Raw genomic sequence first — 25043 nt, 5'->3', positions numbered from 1 at the left:
GGAAAGCATCCTCAAGGATAAAATTGTAAAGCACCTAGAAGAACAGGCCCTGCTGGGAGTGAGCCAGCATGGCTTCCGCAAAGGGGAATCTTGCCTCACCAACCTTTTGGAGTTCTTTGAGAGTGTCAACAAGTGTGTGGATCAAGGTGATCCAGTTGACATAGTATACTTGGACTTCCAAAAAGCTTTTGACAAAGTTCCTCATCAAAGACTCCTGAGGAAACTTAGCAGTCATGGGATAAGGGGACAAGTGCATATGTGAATTGCTAACTGGTTGGAGGACAGGGAACAGAGGGTAGTATAAATGGAGAGTTTTCACAATGGAGGGAAGTAAGAAGTGGGGTCCCCCAGGGATCTGTACTGGGACCGGTGCTTTGATCTAGAAGCAGGGGTAAGCAGCAAGGAGGCCAAATTTGCTGATGATACCAAACACTTTTGGGTAGTGAAATCCAAAACGGACTATGACAAGCTCCAAAAGGATCTCTCCAAACTGGGTGAGTGGGCAACAAAGTGGCAAATGAAGTTCAATGTTAGCAAGTGTAAAGTGATGCACATTGGGACAAAGAACCCCAACTTCAAGTATATGCTGATGGGATCTGAGCTGCCGGTGACTGACCAGGAGAGGGATCTTGGGGTTGAGGTGGAAAGCTCGTTGAAAGTGTCAGCTCAATGTGCAGTAGCTGTGAAAAAGGCCAATTCCATGCTAGAGATCATTAGGAAGGGGATTGAAAATAAAACTAATATTATAATGCCCTTATACAAAACTATGGTGTGGCCACACCTGGAGTACTGCATACAATTCTGGTCACCACATCTAAAAAAGGACATTGCTGAACTGGAGAAGGTACAGAAGAGGGCAACCAAGATGACCAAGGGCCTAGAGCACCTTTCTTATGAGGCAAGGCTACAACACCTGGGGCTTTTTAGTTTAGAAAAAAAAGACGACTGCGGGGAGACATGATAGAGGTCTATAAAATCAGGCATGGTGTGGAGAGAGAGAGATTCTTTTCCCTCTCACACAACACTAGAACCAGGGGTCACTCCATGAAATTGATTGCCAGGAAATCTAGGATCAACAAACAGAAGTACTTTTTCACACAATGCATAATCGACTTGTGGAACTCTCTGCCACAGGATGTGGTGACAGCCAACCACCTGGATGGCTTTAAGAGGGGTTTGGATGACTTCATGGAGGAGAGGTCTATCAATGGCTACTAGTCAGAGGGCTGTGGGCCACCTCCAGCCTCAAAGGCAGGATGCCTCTGAGTACCAGTTGCAGGGGAGCAACAGCAGGAGAGAGCAGAACCTCACCTCTTGCCTCCGGGCTTCCCCAGAGGCATCTGGTGGGCCACTGTGTGAAACAGGATGCTGGACTAGATGGGCCTCCTTGGGCCTGATCCAGCAGGGCTGTTCTTATGTTCTTATTTGGAGTACTGTATATAGTTCTGATCACCACACTCCAAAAAGAGAGCCAGCGTGGTGCAGTGGTTAGAGTGCCAGACTAGGACTGGGGAGACCCCAGTTCAAATCCCCATTCAGCCATGTGACTTGGTGGGTGACTCTGGACCAGTCTCTTAACTCTCTACTTCACAGGGTTGTTGTGAAAGAGAAACTTATGTAGTACACTGCTCTGGGCTCCTTAGAGGAAGAGCGGGATATAAATATTATAATAATAAATAATAATAATAATAATAAAAAGGACATGGAAATGGAGGTGGTGTAGAAGAGGGCAACCAAGATGATCACAGGCCAAGATGTTTGCCTGCTTCTCTCTCTCTCACACCTCTGACCAAGCTGCTCTTTTATAGGCCTCAGTAACGGGGCTGGACACAGAACTGAACTTCAAACTCACAAAAAAACAACACCCCACTTTACCAGCACAGATCTCCCCCCCCCCCACTTTTTGGGCAACACATAGTTAAGATATTGAAGACTGCCCACTTAACACTCCACTCAGCCCAACTGAGCTATCAGGGTCCAAATGGTGACATTTCCCAAGTTCTGTTCTGACGGAAATTCTATAAATTACCTACCAAACAATATAATCACGCCAGCTCAAACCACGAGGTAGGACTTCCCACTGTTGACCACCAAAAACTGTATAATGCCTTCAGCTAAGATCAAGGCACACTCCCCTGCTCCCCCCACACCTAAAACCACAATAAAATGAAATTAGTGGATTCCGTAATAGTGAGAATGTGATCCCACCTCATGATTATTCAGCAGGAAGGACACAAGCAGGCGGCAATTTGTGTTCACTTTCAGTCTGTGCTTCATTGTTTAAACAGCTTTAGACTCTGCATCCATTTCTTTGCCCATAATTTTTCAACAAACCTCATTCTCCTGCTTGAATTAATTTCCTTGGGGATAGTGGCAAAATAGTGGTAGGCATACTTGGAGAATATTCACCAGTGCATTGATTTATATGAAGAGAATATTATTTTGGAGAATTTATTAAATGCCTTAGCAAATATTTTCCTAGTCTAGGGGTGGGCCGTAAACCAATCTGACAGAAATAGCAGGACTAACCCTTGTGCCTTTTTAAAGCATATATAGTGACTCCTACTCTGTTTTATGAGCCCCCCCCAGAGACCAAAAAACCTCAGTTCTTGTAAGGGATGGAAACCTATAGGAGCTCTTCTAGCTTCTGGCCTTGTGTCCCTCTTTTGAGGAGGTTGTGGCATGTTTCAAGGATACTTATTCATGTCCGTCTCTTTTCCTTCTGTCTAGAAAAGGAGTACATTTAAAAACTTCTACCCAAGTGATGTAGCCTCTGAGCACAGACAAAATAGATTTCTCCCCTTCAAGCCTCAGACCTCCACTGAATGGCTGATAGGATAACGGCTTACTCAAAGTAGTCTCATTGAAATTAAAAGGATATTAGGCATTCCTTCACAGATTCTTTTAATTTCAATAGGATTACTTTGGATAATGTTCCTTGTGTCACTCTCTTGCTGCATTCTCTAAAGTAGGAGAGGATGGATTACTGGCATTTGTGTTTTAAATATACTCACAGATCTTATGCCTTGTGGGATGTTTTGGCTGTCAGAATCTGCGAGAACAAACAGGGTGCTGAGTGGGGTGCTGGTGAGTTTACCTCACAGGATTTTTATACTGCTTTCCATTCACATTTTCAACCTTTCCATTCTCCTCCCGTCCCTCAACACCCCTTTGCAGGGATTGTGCAACTGTTCCCTTATTTGGAAGCAAGTCTCACGGCGGTCTTTACTTCCTTCCAGGTGTGCACACAGAATTGCAGGTCTGGTTATCAAAATGCTGCTGGGAAAGGTACGTGTATCCCAGCCCAGCATTCTCACAGTTGCTGTGAGCCACATGCTTGCAGAAAGCGGCAAACCACATTCTTACCTAGGATTTAACCAACTAGAAAACCTAGGACTACATTTGCACACAGAAACCTTGGGGGTGTTGATATGAGAATTAATGGTATTGGGGACATGCTACTGCTGTCTTCATCAAAATGCTGAGGGTGACTTGGGACTGGAGGGAGTGAAATCTGGGAGTCATCTAAGGGGAAAAGTGTTTTATAGGCAATTTTATTCTCAAAGAATGGGCTTCTATGATGCAACCATGATGCAACTATATACAGTTCCAGTCACTGTATCTCAAAAAGATTCTAGAAATGAAAAAGGTGAAGAAGAGGGCAACCAAAATGATCAGGGGACTATATCACCTTTCTTATAGGACAAAGCTACAATACTTTGGTAGCTGGTCTTGTGGTAGCAAGAATGAATTTTCCCTTTGCTAAGCAGGGTCTGCCCTGGTTTGCATTTGAATGGGAAACTACATGTGAACACTAAGATATTCCCTGCTTAGGGGATGGGGCCACTCTGGGAACAGCACCCACCTGCTTGCATGTAGAAGGTCCCAAGTTCCCTCCCTGGCAGCATCTCCAAGACAGAGCCGAGAGAGTCTCCAGTCTGCAACCTTAGAGAAGCTGCTGCCAGTCTGTGTAGACAATACTGAGCTAGATGGACCAATGGTCTGACTCAGTATATGGCAGCTGCCTATGTTCCGATTTCCAGTTTCGAAAGGCATAAAAGTGAAAACATAAGAGGTTTCTAAAATTTGCTGGCAAGCAACATTAAGTGGTTAAGTGAGAACACTAGGGGAGAAGCTTGGGTTGCCAATATGGACAAGAAGTTGGGGCATCTGAGGCGGGGCCGTCTCAGGGGTGGAGGCATGAATAAAAACGGATTATCTGCCAGCTTAGCTTCCATTTCTTTTAACCCTGTCCTTCCTGCAAGAGGTTCAGTGCAGTCCCCCCAGGAAGGCAGCAAAAGTCTCTTGTTGAATGCAAGTTTAAGGCACAGAAGCAGCAAAGGGCTTGCCCCAGCCACCTTCTCCCAGGAGGAAAGCGGGGAAAGGCTCTCCCTGATCGCCGGGTTGCTAGTGTGAGGACAATCTGGGCAGCTGGCGGAAAACTGCTGGGCAGCGGACCTCGCCCAACTGAGATGAGGGGCCAAGGTGGGATTGCTCCCTGCCCTCTGTTCTCCACCCCACCTTTTAGCCTAACTACCCTATGAAGGCAGGGAGGGTGGGGTGCCAAAATACGGGTGGGATGGTGTCACAAATGGGATGACCACTCCCCCCCCCCGGAATTACAGGATATCCCAACTAATCTGGGACTGTTGCTAAGCCTAGAAGGCAGCAGACTGGAGGTGGAAAGAGGGTTGAGCAGGCTCTGGTAGGTAAGGCCACTTGCCCAGTTAGGAAGAGGCCCCCACCCCACTGCCATGGCTCTTTCATTTGTGTCACCCTCGCCTACCTCTTGCACCAAATAGAGAGTGCAGGTCCCTGAAAAGTGTCTGCTTCAGATGTCTAGGTGACTAGGCAATCCTAGTGACTAGGCAATCCTAGGCAAAAGAGAGGGGGGACAAACGCACACTCCCAGAGCCCCCACAAACCTCCCCGCCTCCGGTGGCAACCGCGACTAAGGCCAGCGTTGAGCCAGGAGAGCATTCAGCTCAGCGCCAAGGAACATTTGGAGCTGTCCTCATCAAGGCCCACAGCAGAGTCAAACACCAGGAGGAGGAGGGCGGCTGATCTGGACTCAAAAGAGCTCGAGGCCCCAGAAGGAACCAAAAGCAAAGCGAACCGATGAACAGACTCCACCATGTTGTCTTTTCTGGTTTTATTAAGAGAGTTTTACATGACATACCCTGGTTTTCTTCCATCTGTTTTAGAACCTGCAACACAACCAAAGAGCCTTGATTAGTGCTTCAGAGACTACAGTTTATTGGTTTGCAAGGACAGACTCTTACAGAAAAGACAGCATGATTAAAGCCACAATCCTATGCCCCCTTTCCTGGGAGCAAGCCCCACTGAACGGTGCAACACACTTTGGAGTAACCCCCACATCAAAGACTGCACTGCATATTAAGGGGCTCTTTTACAGCAAAGACTTCAGGCAGAACAGCCCAGTCTAAGAGGAGCAGTTCCAAAGAAAGGGGAATTAAGCCGCGGTCTTCTCAGGCTAGTGTCACTCATACTGAGGGTTATCTTTGCTGAATGCATATATTGTTAGAGAGGAACCAGTGCTATTTCTGCCACTGCAAACTTCCTGGGGCAGGAGGTACTTCTGCCTGTGGCTTCCAGTGGCATCTGGTGGGCCACTGTGCGAAACAGGATGCTGGACTAGATGGGCTTCCTTGGGCCTGATCCAGCAGGGCTGTTATGTACTTCCAGCTGAGCTCACCAGACCCCTGAATGACAGCAAAACCCAAGAACCAAGAGACAGGTTCCAATATCATCCCCTGGCTTCTCATAGTTGTCCACCAACATAATCTGGGACTGAATTTATATACTGTATATAAGCCACTGTGAATACGATCTCTGAAAATCAGGATCTAAATAATAATGAAGTTAATTCATGAACTCCTGAAGCAGTGCACCTAGCCACAGTGCAGAAGTGAAAGGGGTGCACATGAGTTTAATGGACTGCAATCTACCACCATGAACTGTGGTGGGGTGCCCCCTTAGTGTGTTCTGCAAGGAGGTCCGTGAGCATTTAAAGTATTATACACGCTGCACAGAAGCCCGCTGCCTCTTCCTGTAGAGCAGCAAATAACCAGATGAACTGCAAGAAAGCAGAACACAAGCCAATCAGCATGCTGGTGTACTGTCCATCCAATTAACCCCCAAAATGCAGATGCGGCTTTCCTGCAGTAACCTGGAACACATGCCTACTATTTTTCGGGAGACACGTGCATACAAGTGCGAACCCACTTACCCCTTACGCAGTGGGAACGGGCTGAGGCATGGGTGGCTGCTCCGGCTTGGTGCCTTTCTGCTCCGAGATGGGCGTGGTGGGCAAGATCTCTTCCTTGGGCTCCACAATGCTGACATGGTCCGGCAGGGGCTTCTTGGGGCCAATCTTCCCACTGGGGTCCCAGGGCAGCATGATCTTCACCTTGATGCCCAGCACACCTGAGGAAAGAAGCCAACCTTGTCAAGAACCAAGGTCTCTTGCCCGCCAGCTGCAGCAGAGCTCTTCACATTTGTTTCATTTTGCCTTGGCCATCCCTCCTAGACACACATTCACTGTCTGCATGCATACACAGGAATGAGAGTGCCAGTATTTCAACACACTGAAGCAGGCACCTCTACAAAATGATACGCAAACACAAGAAAAAGGACCCAACTTTGAGGAATCTTCGTAAAGGTAACGTGTGCTGTCAAGTCAATTTTGACTCCTGGCACCCACAGAGCCCTGTGGTTTTCTTTGGTAGAATACAGGAGGAGTTGACCATTGCCTCCTCCCTCACAGTATGAGATGATGCCTTTCAGCACCTTCCTATATCGCTGCTGCCCGTAGTAGGGCTGCTCAAATGCAATTCTAAACTGATTGGTACCACATAAACAAGACTGCTAATATTATAATGGCCTTATACAAAACTATGATGTGGCCATACTTGGGAGTATTGCATACAGTTCTGGTCACCATACCTATAGATCATTGTAGAACTGGAAAAGGTGCACAAGAGGGTAACCAAGATAATCAGGGGCCTGGAGCACCTCCCTTACAAAGCAAGGCTACAAAGCCTGGGGCCTTTTAGCTTAGAAAAGAAATGACTGAGGAGATGTGATACGAGGTCTATAAAATCATGCACGGTGTGGAGAAAATTGATGAGAGAAATTCTTCTCCCTCTCACATAACACTAGAACGAGGGGTCATCACATGAAATTGATTGCCAGGAAATCTAGGACCAACAAACAGAAGTACTTTTTCACACAACACATAATCGACTTGTGGACTTCTCTTCCACAAGATGTGGTGACAGCGAACAACCTGGATGGCTTTAAGAGGGGTTTGGATAACTTCATGGAGGAGAGGTCTATCGACGCCTACTAGTCAGAGGGCTATAGGCCACCTCCAACCTCAAAGGCAGGATGCCTCTGAGTACCGGTTGCAGGGGAGTAACAGCAGGAAAGGGGGCATGCCCTCAACTCCTGCCTGTAGGCTTCCTAACAGCAACTGGTGGGTCACTGTGTGAAATGGGATGCTAAACTACATGGGTTTGCGGCCTGGTCCACCAGGGCTGTTCTTATGTTCTTCAATGGCAACGAGGTTCTGTGTTCCCTCTTCCCCTTGCATACAGCAATTCCCTTCCTTCTTTCCTGTTTTTGAGACAAAGTATAGTTTTTCCAACCTGGCAAATACATTTACTACCTAAATATTTATATCCCACATTCCACCTTGAACACAGTGCCAAAAGGCAGCCAGCAGTACCTATAAATACATCAAAATATGAAACAGAGCAAGTGTCAGCATCTCCAAAAGCACAGTCAGTGGCAGGCAGTACATGATGTAACCCCAAGCAGCAAACCTGTTTTTTCCCACTCAGCTTGCAGCGCAGCTACGGCACAACTCAAAACAAGGAAGGTGGGGGCGGAGGGGGGAGAGAGAGAGAAAGAAGAGGGAGCACAAAGCTTTCTGAAGGCTTGTTCAACGACGACTTGGCCTGAAGCCGCCATGGCGGTTCAACACGGAGCATCCTTCTAGACCCAAGCCACACGCTGCTGACTGCCAGACTTACCCTGCCTGAGGAGGACGTGGCGCACGGCAGTGTCAACGTAGTAGTTGACAGGATCTCCGCTGTGGATCATCAGGCCATCCACAAACTTCATGGACTTGGCTCGCTGGCCTCGGAGCTTCCCAGACACCACCACTTCACAGCCCTTCGCTCCGCTCTCCATGATGAAGCGGAGGACACCATAACACGCCCTACAAGGGGAGACGTCAGTAAGCTGTGTGGGGCAGTTCCATCCGTCGGGGTGGGGTGGCGGCGGCGCACGCTCACCTCCCTTAATTTGCCACTTTGGGCCATTTAATTCTAAACACGAGCAGAAAACCCTTATGTTGGGCTTCAGTGACTTTTCCCCCCAAGGTCACAAACCCCACTCTGGGCTCTCCCTTCTCAGACAAATGCCTCGAGATCATCCAATGCACAGGACACCTTTCCCAGAGCACCCAAGCACAGCACCACAGAACGTGGCACTGAGCTGTTTACTCTGAGCAGAGGGTGTCCATTTCTGACTCGTCATCAGATCATCACTGAAGGGGAGTTTTGCAGAGTGTGAACAACTTTTGAATAAGTATGTTATGCTTAACTTTTAAACTGCAGAAGGGTTGCTAACTGGGAGAAGCAGAAACCAGCAAGGTTTTCAGGGCTAGCAAAACTGTGACAAGCCTTCATGCATGAGAGGCCACTGTGACCAACCAGAACTTGTATTCATTTGGGTTCTGACCAGAAGAGAGGAGACACTTGCACAGAACTCTCTCCACACCTACCAGTCAGGAAACTGGGGAGAGGATGGGGTTTGCCTACCTATGTGCAGCGGCGCCAGATGGGATGTGCATATCAAAATAAGAACCATTTCACAAGTGGTGACAAAGCCAGATTCTGCCCCCAGAAGGACACTCCACAAGGGGTCCCAGCCAATCCCAGCACTCACCGACGCACTGCCAGCCCTCCCAGAAGCTTGTAACGCAGAGACTCCGCCTGAGCAATGGCACACAGCCCTCTTGTGGCCACCTTCTCGGCATAGAGCTGAAACAGAAGGTCAAATACTTCTCAGCAAAACATGAGCATCAGGGCCAGCAGTGTCCATTACACAGGCTTCCCCTTCCTCTTCCCCCACAAGCCTATCCAGAAGTACTTACATGAACATAGAAATTACACTGTTACTGGGGATTCACTGAAGCCTTTTCAGTGCTCGAGGGGTTATTCTCTACTCCACAGGCTCATCCCAGAAACTCTTGTTTCTCAGCCAAGGGCCCACTTAATTTGTGCCTTGTGCAGTCTCATGAAGGAGCTTTTTAGAGCAAGTGGGTCCCAAAACAGCTGGCAGACCTGGAGGCACAACCATCCAGACACTTCCGGGGTGGATAGAGTTGGTGGCAAGCCAACCAGGGGCCTAGCTTGTTTGGCCCTAACTTGTGGAAAGCATCCTTACAGACATGCCAAGCACAAGAGGACAAAGGACTGGGAACGCAACAGAAGAGCTCTCTGTAAAAATAGAGAGACTGTAGCAGACACACATACTGGAAACGGCCCCAGACCCAACTAGTGCTGTTAATAGATCGTTTTTGCACCAAAAAGGAGACCAGAAGGCCTGCCAATCCAATATATACTAGCCAGTATTTGACATCTTAGAGGAAGTGAAATTCTACAGCAGCAGCAAAAGGAGACCTAAATTATCTTCACACTTCTTGTCAACCTCTTATCAATTAAAATGCTGACTTGGGAGCAAAGTAGCAGGCAAAACAGCCTGGGTGTGAAAGGACGGCTCCACAGAATGAGAGCCAAACCATTTGAGATATTGTGAGAAGGGGCTACAGGCCATCTGCAGTACGCAGATCAGCCCCAAACCTATTTCTATATCACGGTTTGGTTCTTGAGCAGACAGATGATCTGCATCAACCCTTGCATGCCTGACTCTTCCTCCTATTTTAATTTAAACTGTGTGCTCCTGCAAGCAGGTAACCATCTTTTTTAGCTTATGCTGCTCTGCAAAGTACATGGAGGATACCCAACCAAGCACCTTATTCAACTGTGATACAGAGTTTGGAGACCAAAATGCTTAGATTAGGTTTGTAAGAACAAACGTGGCAATCCATGTCTAGCAAGCAAGACCAGATGACTAGGCAGGGACGCAGATGCTTAGGCAGGGTAGAAAAAGCTTGAGGGCTAGAAATTCCATGCATTCAAAAACCCATTACCCAATTAGGGTCTGCATGGAAAACAGTTTCTAACCATACAAGTCTATAGGATTTCAATCCTAGCTCTCAGAAAGCATATCCCCATAGAACTAGAAATACAAGCAGCATTTTAAGATTACACCCATCTGAACGAATACCTAGCTGTCAAACTGGACATGGTTTCTAGACAAGTCAAGACAGTAAACCCCACTCTGGGTTCTCCCTTCTCAGACAAATGCCTCAAGATCATCCAATGCACAGGACACCTTCCCCAGAGCACCCAAGCACAGCATCACAGAACGTGGCACTGAGCTGTTTATTCTGAGCAGAGGGTGTCCATTTCTGACTCGTCATCAGATCATCACTGAAGGGGGCTTAAAAAGCCGGCAAAAAACATCAGTGGGTGAGAACTGAAGCAGCCGTTACCTCAACGCTGCCTTCGGGAAAGCCAAACCGCTTCTGGACCACCGCTGTCAGCTCACGGATGCGACGCCCTTTCTCACCTAGAACATTTTGAGTTCTGAGAGGAAGGACAAAAGCAACAGTTAAAACCCCTACTGTCAGGATTATTCGAGTGTTCACCCAATTTTACATACAGTAACATGTCCTGCAGTCACCTGGGGATATTCTAGAATTCCCTCTGGCATTAAGCACAATCCAGGTAGTGCAGCGGTATACTCAGAGAGGATGGATTGACTGAGATCACGAAGAAATTGAGATGTTTAAGGAAGGCATCGGTAGAAGATCCGGAGCAGCTGGGCTGCCAGTGTGTAAGTGGGCTGGGGCTCAGCTACTTGAAAACACCTACAGCTGGAGCATTATATGCATGCAAAGTCAAGGGGGGGCAAATAATCCCTTTCCCCATATTCCTGGAGTTGCTTAACCCTCTTCCTGAATGTCTGAATAGGCTCAAAAGGACTGTCACACTCTGTAGGCATTCCTTGGACTGTTTGCCCTGAAGCCATGAGTGTGCTCTCTACTGGCGTGCCTGACTTTGTCATCTTCACTTAAAAAAACGAAAAACACAACAGGCCACTGTCCTTTCTGTTTGGGAAATCCCTGGGGCCTGGTGGTGACAGAAGGCTTTTCACAGGAACGGAATGAATAGCAGTGTGCCCGGACCGGTCCGGCGGCCATTCCAAAGAATGGCCGAACTGCCGGACCGGTCCGGCCCTGCCTGGTTCGGGTCCGGGTGGGGGGTATGCCTTTAAGGGCGGGAGGACTTGCTTAGCCCTCCCGCCTCCTTGCCCCCGCCAGCGCCCGTATTGAACAGTATAGGGGCGCTGGAAACCAGCCGCCCCCCCCCGCGGCGAAATAACCCCCAAAGCCAGCCAGCCCTCCCAGCTAGCTGCCCTCCCACCCTCCCACCCACCCACCCGCTCGCTCACCCGCTCGCACACTGGATAAAAAACGAGAGGAGCTCCGGCACAGAGCTCCTCTCGTTCGGAAGGCCTCCTGCAGAATGGCGGCTTGCGCGCGCATGCGCCGTTCTCCGGAGGCCCAGTCTACCCGCCGGGAAAGGGCCGGGTAGACCGGGCCTCCGATCGCTGAGTAGACCGGGCCTCCGATCGCCGGAGGCCCGGTCTACCCGGCCCTTTCCCGGCGGGTAGACCGGGCCTCCGGCGATCGGAGGCCCGGTCTACTCAGCGATCGGAGGCCCGGTCTACCCGGCCCTTTGCCGGCGGGTAGACCGGGCCTCCGGAGAACGGCGTGCTTTGCGGTGCGCGCAAGCCACCATTCTGCAGGAGGCCTTCCGAACGAGAGGAGCTCTGTGCCGGAGCTCCTCTCGTTTTTTATCCAGTGTGCGAGCGGGTGAGCGAGCGGGTGGGTGGGTGGGTGGGAGGGCAGCTAGCTGGGAGGGAGGGAGGGCTGGCTGGCTGGCTTTGGGGGTTATTTCGCCGCGGCGGCAGCGGGGGGGCGGCTGGTTTCCAGCGCCCCTATACTGTTCAATACGGGCGCTGGCGGGGGCAAGGAGGCGGGAGGACTAAGCAAGCCCTCCCCGCCCTAGAAACAAGGCCCCCCTTCGGTGCCGGTCCAGACTTCTCCGGACCGTGCACATCACTAGGAATGAACACCAAATCCGATCTGTTGGGGTCAATGCCCCCGTGCCAGGTCTAAGCTAACCTACCAAGCTCATTTGCAGCAGCCAACAGAGGAGAGAACGGGTTCAATCCTTTATCTGGTGTACATCTCTGTGCTTATCTTCAGCTGTGCCAGGAGGGAGCAGAAACTTAGGAAGCTGCCATAAGAAGCTAGCTCCATCTAGCTCAGTATTGTCTTCACAGACTGGCAGCAGCTTCTTCAAGTTTGCAGGCAGGTATCTCTGTCTCAGCCCTATCTTGGAGATGCTGCCAGGGAGGAAACTTGGAACCTTCTGCTCTTTTCCCAGAGCGGCTCCATCCCCTGTTGAGGGGAATATCTTGCAGTGCTCACACATCACGTCTCCCATTCAGATGCAACCAGGGTGGACCCTGCTTAGCTAAGGGGAAAAGTCCTGCTTGCTACCGCAAGACCAGCTCTCCTCTCTTTTCATACACCTCTACTCCGAGAACCACCCCCCCGGCAATCCCCCCTTTCAGAAGTTTTCTCTAGCACAGAACTAGCACCTTCTCACAAATGGTGACAGGCGAGGCTGTTTACCCGCAAGGCAGACAGGCAAGTCACCTGGTAGCGAGGATGATGATTTCTGTCCTGGTTGGGGTGACCCGGACCTCCACTCCCGAGTAGCCATCTTCGGCCAGCTCCCGAGTCAGAAATTCATTCAGTTCAGCTTTGAAGATCCCATCAGCCACAAACTAAGAGAGATCGGGCCAAGTCAGGTTATGAGAAGTCAGTCGAGGTTTTTCAATTGCCACATTAGTTTCACCCTAGAGACCCACATTCCTCCCAAGAACCAAGTTAGCAAGGAGTGAAGCTAGCATCTGGCAGACCAAGGATGCAAACAGTTCTGCCCTGATAAAACAAGGAAGATGCTAAACGTTCACCTTCCATCCATAAGCAGAGCAAAAGCCGGCTTGTGCAGCCTCCTCGTGAAGGTTTGCACAATGGGCGCAGTTCCGTATTCTATTTTGCCAGCTTGTTTATTTATGTAAAGCAAGAGAATCACCACTAGGATTTACTTTCAACTCAAAAACAGTGGCGAACCATAGACGCAACCTACAGCTTGCAAACAGGCAAATCGCTTCGCCTCTTGGAACCTTCCCCCCACTAGAGCTCCTGCATTTAAAGACCAAGTATATTATTATTATTATTATTATTATTACATTTATATCCCGCTCTTCCTCCAAGGAGCCCACCTTGCCTTCCTACTTCTCTCTGGGGTGGGCGGGCGGGTGGGGGAATCCTCCTGGGTTTTGCTACAGAACACTACAGGCTCAGAACACTTTATAAGGCTGAGTCCATCCACAGCTATTAGACCAAATAGGCCAGTGGAACCTCCATGCAGAGAGGCAGTCTATCTGTAAACCACCATTGCTGCAGGCTTATTCTTTCATGGCTTATCCATGGGCTTCCCAGAGGCATCTGGCTACCCACCGTTGGCGACTGGATGCTGGGTTGGATGAGTCGCTCGGGGGGGGGGGCTCTTTTCAAGCAGAGACTCGCCCCGATAGAAGCCCTCTTAGGTCTCAAGACGCCTTCTCGAACTCAGTCCCAGTCTCGGGCAGCGCCACCCGCGACCACTGCGCCTCTGCCCTCCCGCCATGTTCTCCGATACTCTTCAAGCCAGGCCCAGGCAGGGGGCAGCCTCAATCCATATCCATCCGCCGGCCTCACCGCGCGGGAGGCCTCACCACGCCGCGCCAGTCCCACCGCAAGGCCCGCTGCCGCTCACGATGCCGCCATTCCACCCGCTCCCCATCCACGCGGCCGCCCTCGGCCTCAAGTGCACCCCGAGACGCTCACCTTTCGCTTCTTCGAGATCTGCACCGCCATCTTGAGCAGTGCCGCCCGGGCGGAAAAGAGGCCGTTTCCGGCACAGCTGAGGATTATAGGGTCGCTCTGCTGCTCTCTATTGGCCTGTGCTTGTCACGCGGCGACGGGTGACGCCATGCATGGTGGGAAATGTAGTTGCCGTGTCTTCGGCGTGAGCCCTTGTGGGTGGAGGGGGCGTGCCCTGCCTGTCCACTGTTTGTATTGGCTCGCAACGATCACGTTGGTGCAGAAGTGCGTCCTGGGAAATGTAGTCTTTTTTTTTTAAAGGAGGAAGAAGAATGTCAGCACCTCCGCAGAGAAAAGTACTGTAGGCGGAGCATACTGAGCAGGGCGGCATTTTGAGGTGCCTCCCACCGCCCCCGACTCTGCAGCAGCAACAGGCAGCAATAGCAATAAAGCTTTCCCTCGCCCTCTAAGATAGAGAGCAAGGAACTTTCTTTTCCTTCCTTGCCAATGAAACCCTATTACAGCGTTTCCTTCTGCAAAGCAGTGCAAAAAAGCAAAAGCGCTTCCACCCTTGGTGGCCACCACAGCAGCCAGGTTTGGCCCAGTGGGGCCATGACCCACCACCAAGGACCTTCGTGCGGTGAATGCCTTCTCCCACCCACCCCCTTCCTCCGCAAAGGGATGAAGGGGTTAACAACAACAACGTGCAACCATGTCCTCATTTTTGGAGAGGGAGCAAGTGGGAGAAGACAGCAATGTTGCAGGAATCCACTGGGGGATTGCTGCTGCAACAATACAAGGGCCCGGGACGAAGGCCCACGCCCAGTAGCTAAGGGAGGCACCAGCTGAATATTTATTTATTTATTTATTTATTTGTGTTTTATATTTTATATCCCGCTCTTCCTCCAAGGAGCCCAGAGCAGTGTACTCCATACTTGAGTTTCACAACAACCCTGTGAAGTAGGTTAGGCTTAGAGAGAAGTGACTGTCCCAGAGTCACTCAGCAACTGTCAAGGCTGAATGGGGATTTGAACTCGGGTCTCCCCGGTCCTAGTCCAGCACTCTCACCACTACACCACACTGGCTTTGATCACAGACTGCCTCAACAGTCTCTTGGACTATAAACGAGGACAGAAAAATCAATAAGAATATACAACCTTAAGTGGCGCAGCGGGGAAATGCTTGACTAACAAGCAGAAGGTTGCTAGTTTGAATCCCCACTGGTATGTTTCCCAGACGATGGGAAACACCTATATCGGGCAGCAGCGATATAGGAAGATGCTGAAAGGCATCATCTCATACTGCACAGGAGATGGCAATGGTAAACCCCTCCTATATTCTACCAAAGACAACCATAGGGCGCTGTGGTTGGTCGCCAGGAGTTGACACCAACTCAACAGCACACTTTACCTTACCTTCGTGTACAGGAGAAGGACTGAAAGAAACAAAACAACAAAGATGACACCCAGATATTAATTAGAGAGTCATGGAGCGTAATCCTAAATATTTTATTATTATTATTATTATTATTATTATTATTATTATTATTAATTCAATTTCTATACCGCCCTTCCAAAAATGGCTCAGAAATATGTCACAATGAATTCAATCGACTTACTCTCAGATAAGTGTGCTTAGGATGGTAGCTTAAATGTGCAAATATAGATTCCAGTTCTTACATATTGTGGCTATTCACATGACCGTACTTGTGGGCAGTGGGTGGAAGGCAGGGTCCAGCCTACTTTCCCCCAAACAACTGCTCCGAGCCCCTGGGGCATGCAAGCCTAAACAGTTGTCCTTCCTGGGTTTGGGAACTGTGTGTGCTCCCCCAAGTTGAGTTTGTGAGGAAGCAAGGTAGGAGGAAAAGCTACCCAGGTTTTTCCTCCTATCTGTCGTAAATCTGTCAGGCTAGCCAGACAAAGTGCAACAGAGGCAGAAGCAGAACAGCAAAATTCAACAGGAATAAATTTGCCAAACCAGGTCCAGTCCAAGTCAGTCCAAAGCGAAGTCCACAGGCAAGGTCAACACAGTCCAGGGTCCAAACACGGTCAAGGCAATACAGGAACACAGGTGATTAGCACGCAAGAAACTGTTGTTGCTATCAGCAGGGAAGGTATGTTACAGGCGTCTTAAATAGGCTGAGCCCCCGGTGCTGTTAATTAAGAGTTGCTGAGTCAGCAGCTTTGCCTGTTGTTCTACGCATGCGGCTTCTTAGCTCTTGCCGTCACTTGGATCGGCACCTCTCCACAGCTGAGACTGTTTGCGCCTCCTCCACAAGAGCTGCCTCACCCGGCTCTAACTCATCTTTGACTCCCTGTGCGTCAGACCCACTCTCCTTTGCAACCTCTGGTCCTAGCCCACCCTCCTCTGCTGTCAGCTCTGTCTGTCTCTGCCTCCAACTCCTCCTCGGAGTCTTCCAGCATGGCCATGACACTACCTTGCTTCCATACAACCTCAACTTGAGGGAGCACACACAGCTTCCAAACCCAGGTAGGACACAGTTTCTGATCGTGTGGATGGCCTCTACATGATGTTATGTGAGAAATCTGTGACTATGGGCAGCATCCTCATGAGCACACAGCGGGCAATGGCTGAGACAACGGAAACACCACAAGAAGATGCTTGGGCAGAGAGGGCTGCCTGCCTGGCCAGGAGGGCTGCGTGGCAGCGGCCTTCACGTTCTCAGCCCTTAACGGTCACCATGGCACCAGCAGAGATCCTTGGGGGCCACAATGCAGTGGTTGTGGAAGGAGGAGCTCCAGGTTATGTAGTCCAAGGAGGAGGAGAAGTAAGAGGAGGAGGGATATGAAGAGGAGCCCGGAGGATTAGGAGGAGCAGGAGGAGGAGGAGGGAGGGAGGGAGGAGGAGGAGAAAGCGGGGCACTGCCAGGGAAGCCCCCAGGCCCCCAACCCAGGCCGGGCTGCCGGGGAGGAGGAGAGTCGGCAGTCAGGAACCGAAAGGACTCTTTCCTCTCTCAAGCGAACGAGAGCGGGGAAAGCCATCTCAGCCACTTACTGCTACACGAGCTGGCTAGGAGAAGACTGGTGCCCACTGGCTCCCTAATGTTGCCCATGCAGCACATTGGCCTCACGGTGGTGGGAGCTTTGCAAGGAGAGAGTAGCAGGCAGTGCCACGCACACACACAAAAGATCTCGCCCCAGGTCACTGGCAGTGCTGCTCTGCCACTGGTTGTGAGTGAGCCTTATTGAAACTCCTTTGGCTTCCTTTAAGATTCCTTAGGCCCAGACTACACTGGAGAACAGTGTTTCTCAACGTTTTTGGAGTCATGGACTGGTATAGGCTTTGTGCACAGTTTCCTGGACCAGCAGTTAGTAAAGGGGTTGCTCCCCCTCACCCACACCCCCCAGGCACTCCCCAAAACAATTTCAAGCCGGGGTGGGGGCCCCTGCGGCTGGGAGCTCTCCAGAGCTCATTTCTAGGCAGGCAGCCCTCACTGCTGGGATAACACTCATTTAGCTTCCTCGCACTGAACGCTATCCTAGCAGCAAGGGCTGCCTGCCTAGAAATGAGCTCTAGAGAGCACCCAGCCGTGGTGGCCCCCACCAGCTCAAAATTGTTTTGTGGGGGGATTAATTCCTCATGAACCAGCACGGACCCGCAGTCAACTCCTCACGGACCGGTGGTTGAAAAGCACTGCTGTAGAATGCAAGTGGTTAGATAGGTTGCAGGTCTGGCATGCCAATGCTGAATGCTCTCTTGTGTGAAAGCTCCCCGCGAACAGAAAGCCAGTACATCAGGAAGCTAGCTCAGCCCACTCCTTCCTGTGCTAGTTTTCTACTTGCAGTGATTTATTTATTTTTAAATGCTAGATTACATTGAAAAATAGCATCTCCCACCTGCAGTATGAAGGCGTACTATTCCATCACCTCAGAACTCCCCTACCGCCTCTTCCCATCTCATTCTGCTGCATGTGAGGACCAGGCTTCAGTGATTCATCTGAGAAGGAACTTTCACGTTCACTTTGAATTTCCCATTGAGGAAAATCAGATGACCGCATTTTCAGGATTGTGAGATTTACGTAGGTTTTACTGGACTCAGTCCTTCCCAGACTAACTTGAATGTTTGATATCAATCAAGGCTTGACAGAGCGTCCCTCGGGGCATGCCCTCTTGGTTTTCCGGCCACAGGAAATGGGTGCTGCTCTTAACTAGTTCCTGGTTCCTTCTTTATGTTCTTATATGCACAATTAACCTATGGATGTGTGCACTAGGTGTGCATGGAACTGGCTAGCCAGGTTCGGTTCGGTCACGGGGTGGGGGTGGTGGTTTCACAATTTTTTAAAAAATATATATTTTTAGTACCTCCTAGGTAAAAAAAAGAGCATCCTTTTATTTCCACTTCTTCTTTTGGTGAGGATATCAGCTTTTTTCACCCTCTGTGGTTGCCTGAGTTGAAATGTCTGGCAACAGGTTGTTCCAAGTGAAGATGTCAGATTTGTGGTTCCTGAAGAGAGCATGAACTGCAAAGTCTGGTCTTACACTTTCCAATGTGGTCACATTTTAATTTCTAAGGAGGGATATTTTAAACGGCGAAGGGGTGAAAGGGAGAGTCTGAAAGGCCAAATATCTTCTGGAGGTGATTTAAAACGACGATTGCAGAAGCTCAGAGAGGATGTTTACCCCCAATCAGGAAATGTGTGAAGCAGGCCAAGAAGATGACAATGTGGTTAATGAGCAGCACCAAGGAGGCTCTAAAAGGCAAGGCGGCTCACTTTAAGAAGAGGAACCTTGGCCCAATTGAGAAAAACCGTAAGGGGAACAAAACAAGGGCTCTCTTTTTGTCTGCATTAAAACCAGCACATCTATAAATATACAGAGCAACACAGACTCCCTCGTGTAGAAGCTTACTGTATTTACCTGGACAAGACGCAGTTTTCCCCAAGTCCTTTGATGTCAGAAATTGCAGGGTCATCTTAAATTCAGAGTGCTGTTCCTTTTGTGTAAATTAATTAATTAATTAAGCAAATTAATTTAGCAAATTTATTGGTCGCCTGACTTCCTTAGACTCGAGGTGGTTTACATAAATTAAAACAACAATGAAGACAAGAGAAGAAGTGGGGGGAGAGAAAAAGAAAAGAAAAAGAACCCCCCCCCCCACCACCACACACAGGTTAAAAACTAAACGCCTGGTAAAATAGATAGGTATTCAGGAGCTTCTTAAAGGACAGAAGGGAGTGGGCATTTTGAATCTCAGGAGGCAAAGTGTTCCATAAATGCAGGTATAACCTGTATTTAAGCCAGCCAGGAACACAAATGGATCATATTAAAAATCAATCCAGAATTTTCACTTGAGGCACAAATGACCAGGCTCAAACTATCATATGTTGGACACATTATGCGAAGACGCAGCTCCCTTGAGAAGTCCGTAACGCTGGGAAAAGTTGAAGGAAAGAGAAGAAGAGGACGACCAGCAGGAAGGTGGATGGACTCTGATGACAGCCATGAATGGACCACTGAGAGACCTGAAAGGCCAAGTTGAAGACAGATCATCCTGGAGAGAATCTATGTGGTCGCTAAGAGTCGACACCAACTTGATGGCACTTCAACAATCAAGCCCTATTTTGAAGGGGGTTGTCTTAAATTCAGAGTTGTCTTCTTAACTGGTAAATAAGGACGTTCAAGGACGCTGGCTGACAGGACAGGCAGCCCTCTCTGGCCATTCGGGGCCTGCTGGGACTTTGACACACAGCAAGCTTTACCACGAGTTCAGTGGGAGGCTTTACTGTGAACTTGAAGTTGCCCCCCCAAACGACGCAAAGAGTGGATTTTTTTTAAAACCCAGATATAAATCAGGCTATACTTGTAACACACAGTGAAAAACCCGAATTGTATGTGAACTGCTCCCTGATAACTCACAGGGACTTTGGGTTAAATCTGGCCTAGATGTGAACACCACACCCCCTCCGTTCTGGAGGAGATGTGAACTCAAGAGCTTCAAAAACCCCGTGTGAAAAACTGTCTGGGGCTGCTGTCGTGAAACTCTAATGGCTGCTGCAGAATGACTGTAAACCACTTCTGGGTTGCAGTAGAGCACTGTGCCTACCAGGGGCGTAGCCACTATTGGGCGACTGGGTTCAAAGAACCCAGGCCACTGCCCCTCAGGGGCCGCGCCTCGCAGCCCCGACACCCCCCCGCATCTGACATCAGACAGGGGGCTGGTTTAGCTCCCAAGTGGGGCTGTGCAGCCCCGTTTGAGAGTTAAATGGCCATCGCTGCATTCACAGCATGGCCAGGAGAGGTTCTCCCTGCCTTTAAGGCAGAGAAGAGCTGCTCCTGGCCACACTGCGAACGCAGCACTGGCCTGAGTCTAACTCCTGAACGGGGCCGTGCAACCCCATTTGGGAACCAGACCTCACACACACCCCATCTGATGTCAGACACAGGGCGGGGCTAACCCCTGCGTCTGACATCAGGCGTAAGGGGCGGGACAAGCGAGGCCGCCGCGGTGGCTGGACATGGGCCGCTTCTGGTCTGGCTCCGCGACTGGTGCTTTCCATTGTTTCCAGGGGAACGGAGCTCTGCCCAGGCGTCTCTTTAAGCTGCTCTTCAACACCCTCCTCACACGACACGCCCTGGGTTGCCTTCGAAGTTGTGCGGCCACCCCATCAGGCCCCTCGTTATTACGATGGAGAGCTGCCTGCCACCAGGGCTGGCCCCAGAGTTTTGGGCGCCAGCACAGAGCAGCCAGGGACCACCTCACTCTGGGAGGGGAGGGGAGAAGAAAGAGAGACGGGCTGGGGAGCTGCCCCCATCCTTGTCCCAGCTGAAGCAGCCCCCCCCTCCAACTGCCACCATCTTGCTCTGAGGGGAAGAGCGAGGAAGTGAGACTAACGGCCATGTAAAGACGGAAATGGGTGGTTTGATGTATTGGCCTTTATTTACGTTTTTCGTAAACCGCTTTGGGAGGTTCACCTGAAAAGCTGTATATAAATGCTAAATAAAGTAAAGTAAAGTAAGCAAGCGTCTCTAGAATGTCTCATACAAAGGAAATTCAGTCCATTTGTATTGCCCTTGGAACTTCCCACCATTTGGGTCAGTGGGGAGTGTGCATTTTTAGACAATGCTTTTGGTGCTGTGCATGCCCCCTTTTCTTCAATGGAGAACAAACCTAGCCAGATTTGATTGAAAAGGTGTGCATGCACAGAAAAGAAAGATCATGTTGTAAGAGAAAAGGGCTTTTGGGCAGTGGTGGGGGAGCACGTTAAGGGTGGGGTGTTCTGTAGAAAGGTGCAACCACCATGGTGCGATGTTTTTAAACCTGCAATGCCCAAAATGACCACATGGGGGAACACATTTCATACTAAATAGTTTACCACAATTCCTTTGTCTTGGTTTGTGGTATCCCTATCCAAACTGTTCCTTAAAAGCTTATCAGGGGTTCATCTTCAGCAAGGAGTAAAGTGGACACACTTCCCTGAAAGACGTGGTCCAGCCACCACAAGTGCCTTGAGGCAACAGACATTTTCTTCAATCCGCCCCTGCTGCCCCAGTTCTCATATTGTGGCAGGCCTTTTTTGGACTGTAGAACTGCTTATCACAAGATTGAATGACTGAGATTCATTGAGCTCGCTCTCTCTCTCTCCCATAGGAAATTGATTGAGAGAACTGGTCTTGTGGTGACAAGCATGAATTGCTCCCTTAGCTAAGCAGGGTCTGCCCTGGTTGCATTTGAATGGGAGAGTAGAAGTGTGAGCACTGCAAGATATTCCCCTCGGGGATGAAGCCGCTCTGGGAAGAGCAGAAGGTTCCAAGTTCCCTCCCTGGCAGCATCTCCAAGATAGAGCTGGGAGAGATTCCTGCCTGCAACCCTGGAGAAGCTGCTGCCAGTTTGTGTAGACAAAACTGAGCTAGATGGACCAATGGCCTGACTCGGTATATGGCAGCTTCCTATAGATCAGCTCTCCTGCTCCTATATGATGATGGCTTTAGAAATGAGGTACCCACAATTCCCCTTGATCAGAGAAGCATCAGGCTGGATTGGTCTTTCCTATCCCAAATACATTTAACTAAGAAACCTATTTAGACTCTACAGTGATCTCCAGACGTGTTCCTTAAATAGCTGCAACAACTAAACTCTGCACTCTGTGATTATTTAGCAAAGTATTTAGCTACCACTCCAGCTACAAACACCAGCATGAGAAGCCCACAGGCAAGAGGTGTGTGCCTGCCCTCTTCCCTGCTGTTGCTCCCCTGCAACTGGTATCCGGAGGCATCTTGCCTCTGAGCCTGGAGGCGGCCCACAGCCACCAGACTAGTAGCCCTGGATAGGCCTGTCCTCCATGAATTCATCCACACCCCTTTTAAAGCCACCCAAGCCAGTGGCCGCCACCACCACATCCCGTGGCAGAGAATCCCATAGATTGATTGTGTGCTGTGTGAAAAAGGACTTCCTTTTCTTGTTGGATTACAACTCCCATCATTCCCAGACACACTAATACTCCTATTACGCTTAGAATTATGGCTCAGATTTGATACTTGGGCATAGAGCCAAGGGACCCCCCCCCATGCCAGTCTGCCCACACACCTCCTCGGATCTTAAGGGGAGGTCCTCTCACCTCCCCCCCCCCACCTTCTGCTTGCCTGGCAGTGTTGCAAGAATAGATTTTCTCTCTGGTGCCACCCAACCTGCAGAATTCCTTCCCGTGGGAGGCGAGCTGGGCTCCTTCCTGCCAGTGTTTTGTCAACAACTGAAAATGCTCCTGTGTCAGCAGGCTCCCTCCGAGGAGAGCGGATGCGAGATTTGCTTGCTGAATTGTGGGTTTTTCGCTTTGTTTAGTTTTTTAATGGATGCTGAGTTTTTAATTTTTCAGCATTATTAAAGGATTTCTATCCTGCATTCCGGTCTCAGAAGGGCCCCCAAGGAAGCTCAGCAAGGCAGCCCACACCATCACAATGAGGGTCGTTCGGGAGCTGTGCATGTTCCCATTTGCCAATCGCCCGTCAAGGCTGATGGACGGGTGATTGAAAACAAGGTCGGCGGCACCCTCTGTGATCGTCTCCACAGCAGCAGCTGGGTTGGGCAGGGCCGCCCAGAGGGTGGGGCAATTTGCCCCCGCCCCCTACAACGTAAGGGGTCCCTGCTTCAGCACCTATGTGAACTCTGCCCCCGTCCTGCAACTTTGTCCAACAGAATCCTTGGCATTTTGTTCAAAGTTCTCATTTTTCTGAAGAGACAGTTTTCTCACCTGTAACTGCACTTCTTCAAGTGGTCTTCTGTGCAAAACATGGGTTTGCGCCTGTGCACAGCCACCATCCGGACCCTTCTAGAGCTTGACCTTGTGAGGGAAGAAGAGCTGAAAGTAATCTGACATCTCACCTCATTCCCTCAGTCCGAGCGACCTCTGCATACCTGAACCGTAGGGAGCATCAGGAGCGGAGCGAGGCTGGCAGTTGCCCGTGTTTGGCCACCACGGTGGCCCCCTGGCCCCGCCCCCATGCCTGACGTCAGATGCAGGGCACCAGCTAGCCACGCCCCAGCATCTGACGTCAGGCACTGGGGCGTGGCCTCCCCAAATGAGGCCCCGCGGCCCCGCTTGGGAGGGAGATTGGCCCCACTGCGTTGGTGGCAAGGCCAGGAGTGTCTCTCCCTGCCTTTAAAAGGCAAGGAGAGTCACTCTGGCCATGCTACCAATGCAGCACGGGCCAATTCCGGGCCCAAACGCAGCCCCATTTGGGAGCTAAATAACGCCCCCCGTGTCTGATGTCTGGGGGCAGCGGCCCGGGTTCTTTGAACCCACTTGCCCAATGGTGGCTCTGCCCCTGGGTAGTTTAAGCCTCCGGCTGCAGTGGGCAGGAAGGGTGGGTTGTGTGGACAGAAGAGCACCCGAAGGACGACAGTTGCAGTTGAGAAGAATCCTGCCTTTCTTCTTGGTGGTCTCTGTGCATCTCACGTGGGATAACAACCAGCTCTCTCTCCTGGATGGAGTGTGCAGCCAAGGACGAAGAAGGAGGCACCAAAGGACGCTTGAGGCCTGGAGTGGACGCCCAGTGCCAAGTGTCTTGCGAAGGTAGTTGGGCGGGCGGGACCGTGTCGTGGCCGTGTCGGTCAGAGAGGCGCCTCTGTGGCAGGCTCCTGAAGTGGCCGTTGCTGGTGCGGAATGAGCCCTCATGGCGGCAGGCAATGGCTCTGAAGCCAACTGCTAAGCCAGGGAGATGGCCTCTGTGACCCACTCAGCTGTTCCCTGGGACAAGCCCTCGGAAGGCTCAGCGTAAGATACAAATAGGGACTTAGATTTGCAGCCCTGTCTCTATAGAAAGTCCGGGCCCTCCTCACATCCAAAGAATGGTAGGCACGCTCCTTGTCTGTGGCAGGTGAGGAGGGAAAGGTGTGCAATGAGATGTCTCGGCCAAGGAGATTCATGGTGGGTAATCCACTTTTGAATAGGAAACCTGCTAATTACTCAGATGAGCTTGCCGTAGCAAAATACCGTAGAGCCTTCACCCTCGCACACTTTGACGTTTCACCTTCTGCAGTGTTTGAAGGCAGGATTTTAAACGTCCCTCATGCAGAGCGGTTTTTTGTCCTTGCAAGTCAGGAGCTGATTGTGAGCCCTTTGGGAACAGGGGGCCATCTTATTTATTTGTTATTTCTCTATGTAAACCACTTTGAAAACTTTTGCAGAAAAGCGGTATATAAATATTTGTATTTGTTGTTGTTTGGCTGATGAAGTGCTGTCAGCTCTTAGAGACCCCATAGATAGATTCTCTCCAGGATAATCTGCCTTCAACTAGGCCTTTAAGGTCTCTCAGTGGTGCATTCATGGCTGTCGTGATCGAGTCCATCCACCTTGCTGCTGGTCATCCTCTCTTTCTTGAATGAGAGAGTCAGGAGCTATTGAGATGTTATCCCATGTGCTATTATATAAAACTATATGTAGTTTTAACAGGGAGATTTGTTGTGAATTAATAATGCCCCTCCTCCT

General features: G+C 50.2%; 1 protein-coding gene and 2 non-coding genes across 3 annotated transcripts; all 3 read right to left on the bottom strand.

Annotated features, from left to right (window-relative positions):
* Window positions 1-5137: 5137 nt before the first annotated feature.
* RPS3 (ribosomal protein S3) lies at window positions 5138-14282 on the bottom strand. Its single transcript, XM_053310958.1, has 7 exons — window positions 14126-14282; window positions 12887-13017; window positions 10649-10742; window positions 8977-9071; window positions 8058-8245; window positions 6251-6447; window positions 5138-5207 (listed from the first exon to the last, which is right to left on the bottom strand). Exons 1-6 carry the CDS (start codon window positions 14153-14155, stop codon window positions 6254-6256), a joined length of 732 nt encoding a protein of 243 aa, XP_053166933.1. The 5' UTR covers window positions 14156-14282; the 3' UTR covers window positions 5138-5207; window positions 6251-6253.
* On the bottom strand, window positions 8434-8581 carry LOC128352672 (small nucleolar RNA SNORD15). Its single transcript, XR_008320568.1, has one exon. It is a non-coding gene; the product is annotated as a small nucleolar RNA SNORD15 (small nucleolar RNA).
* On the bottom strand, window positions 10445-10592 carry LOC128352673 (small nucleolar RNA SNORD15). The gene has a single exon (XR_008320569.1). It is a non-coding gene; the product is annotated as a small nucleolar RNA SNORD15 (small nucleolar RNA).
* Window positions 14283-25043: the final 10761 nt, after the last annotated feature.

This window comes from Hemicordylus capensis, chromosome 3, assembly GCF_027244095.1.
Source record: "Hemicordylus capensis ecotype Gifberg chromosome 3, rHemCap1.1.pri, whole genome shotgun sequence".
Taxonomy (NCBI): Eukaryota; Metazoa; Chordata; class Lepidosauria; order Squamata; family Cordylidae; genus Hemicordylus; species Hemicordylus capensis.
This window is presented reverse-complemented; position numbering and strand designations above follow the sequence as displayed.

Coding starts and splice junctions, on each gene's coding strand:
- RPS3 (XM_053310958.1), bottom strand. CDS start 14,155: ATGGCGGTGCAGATCTCGAAGAAGCGAAAG. Junction 9,072..10,648: donor TTCCCGAAGGCAGCGTTGAG/GTAACGGCTGCT, acceptor CTTCTGTTTCAG/CTCTATGCCGAGAAGGTGGC. Junction 6,448..8,057: donor CCACGTCCTCCTCAGGCAGG/GTAAGTCTGGCA, acceptor TTCTTTCCTCAG/GTGTGCTGGGCATCAAGGTG.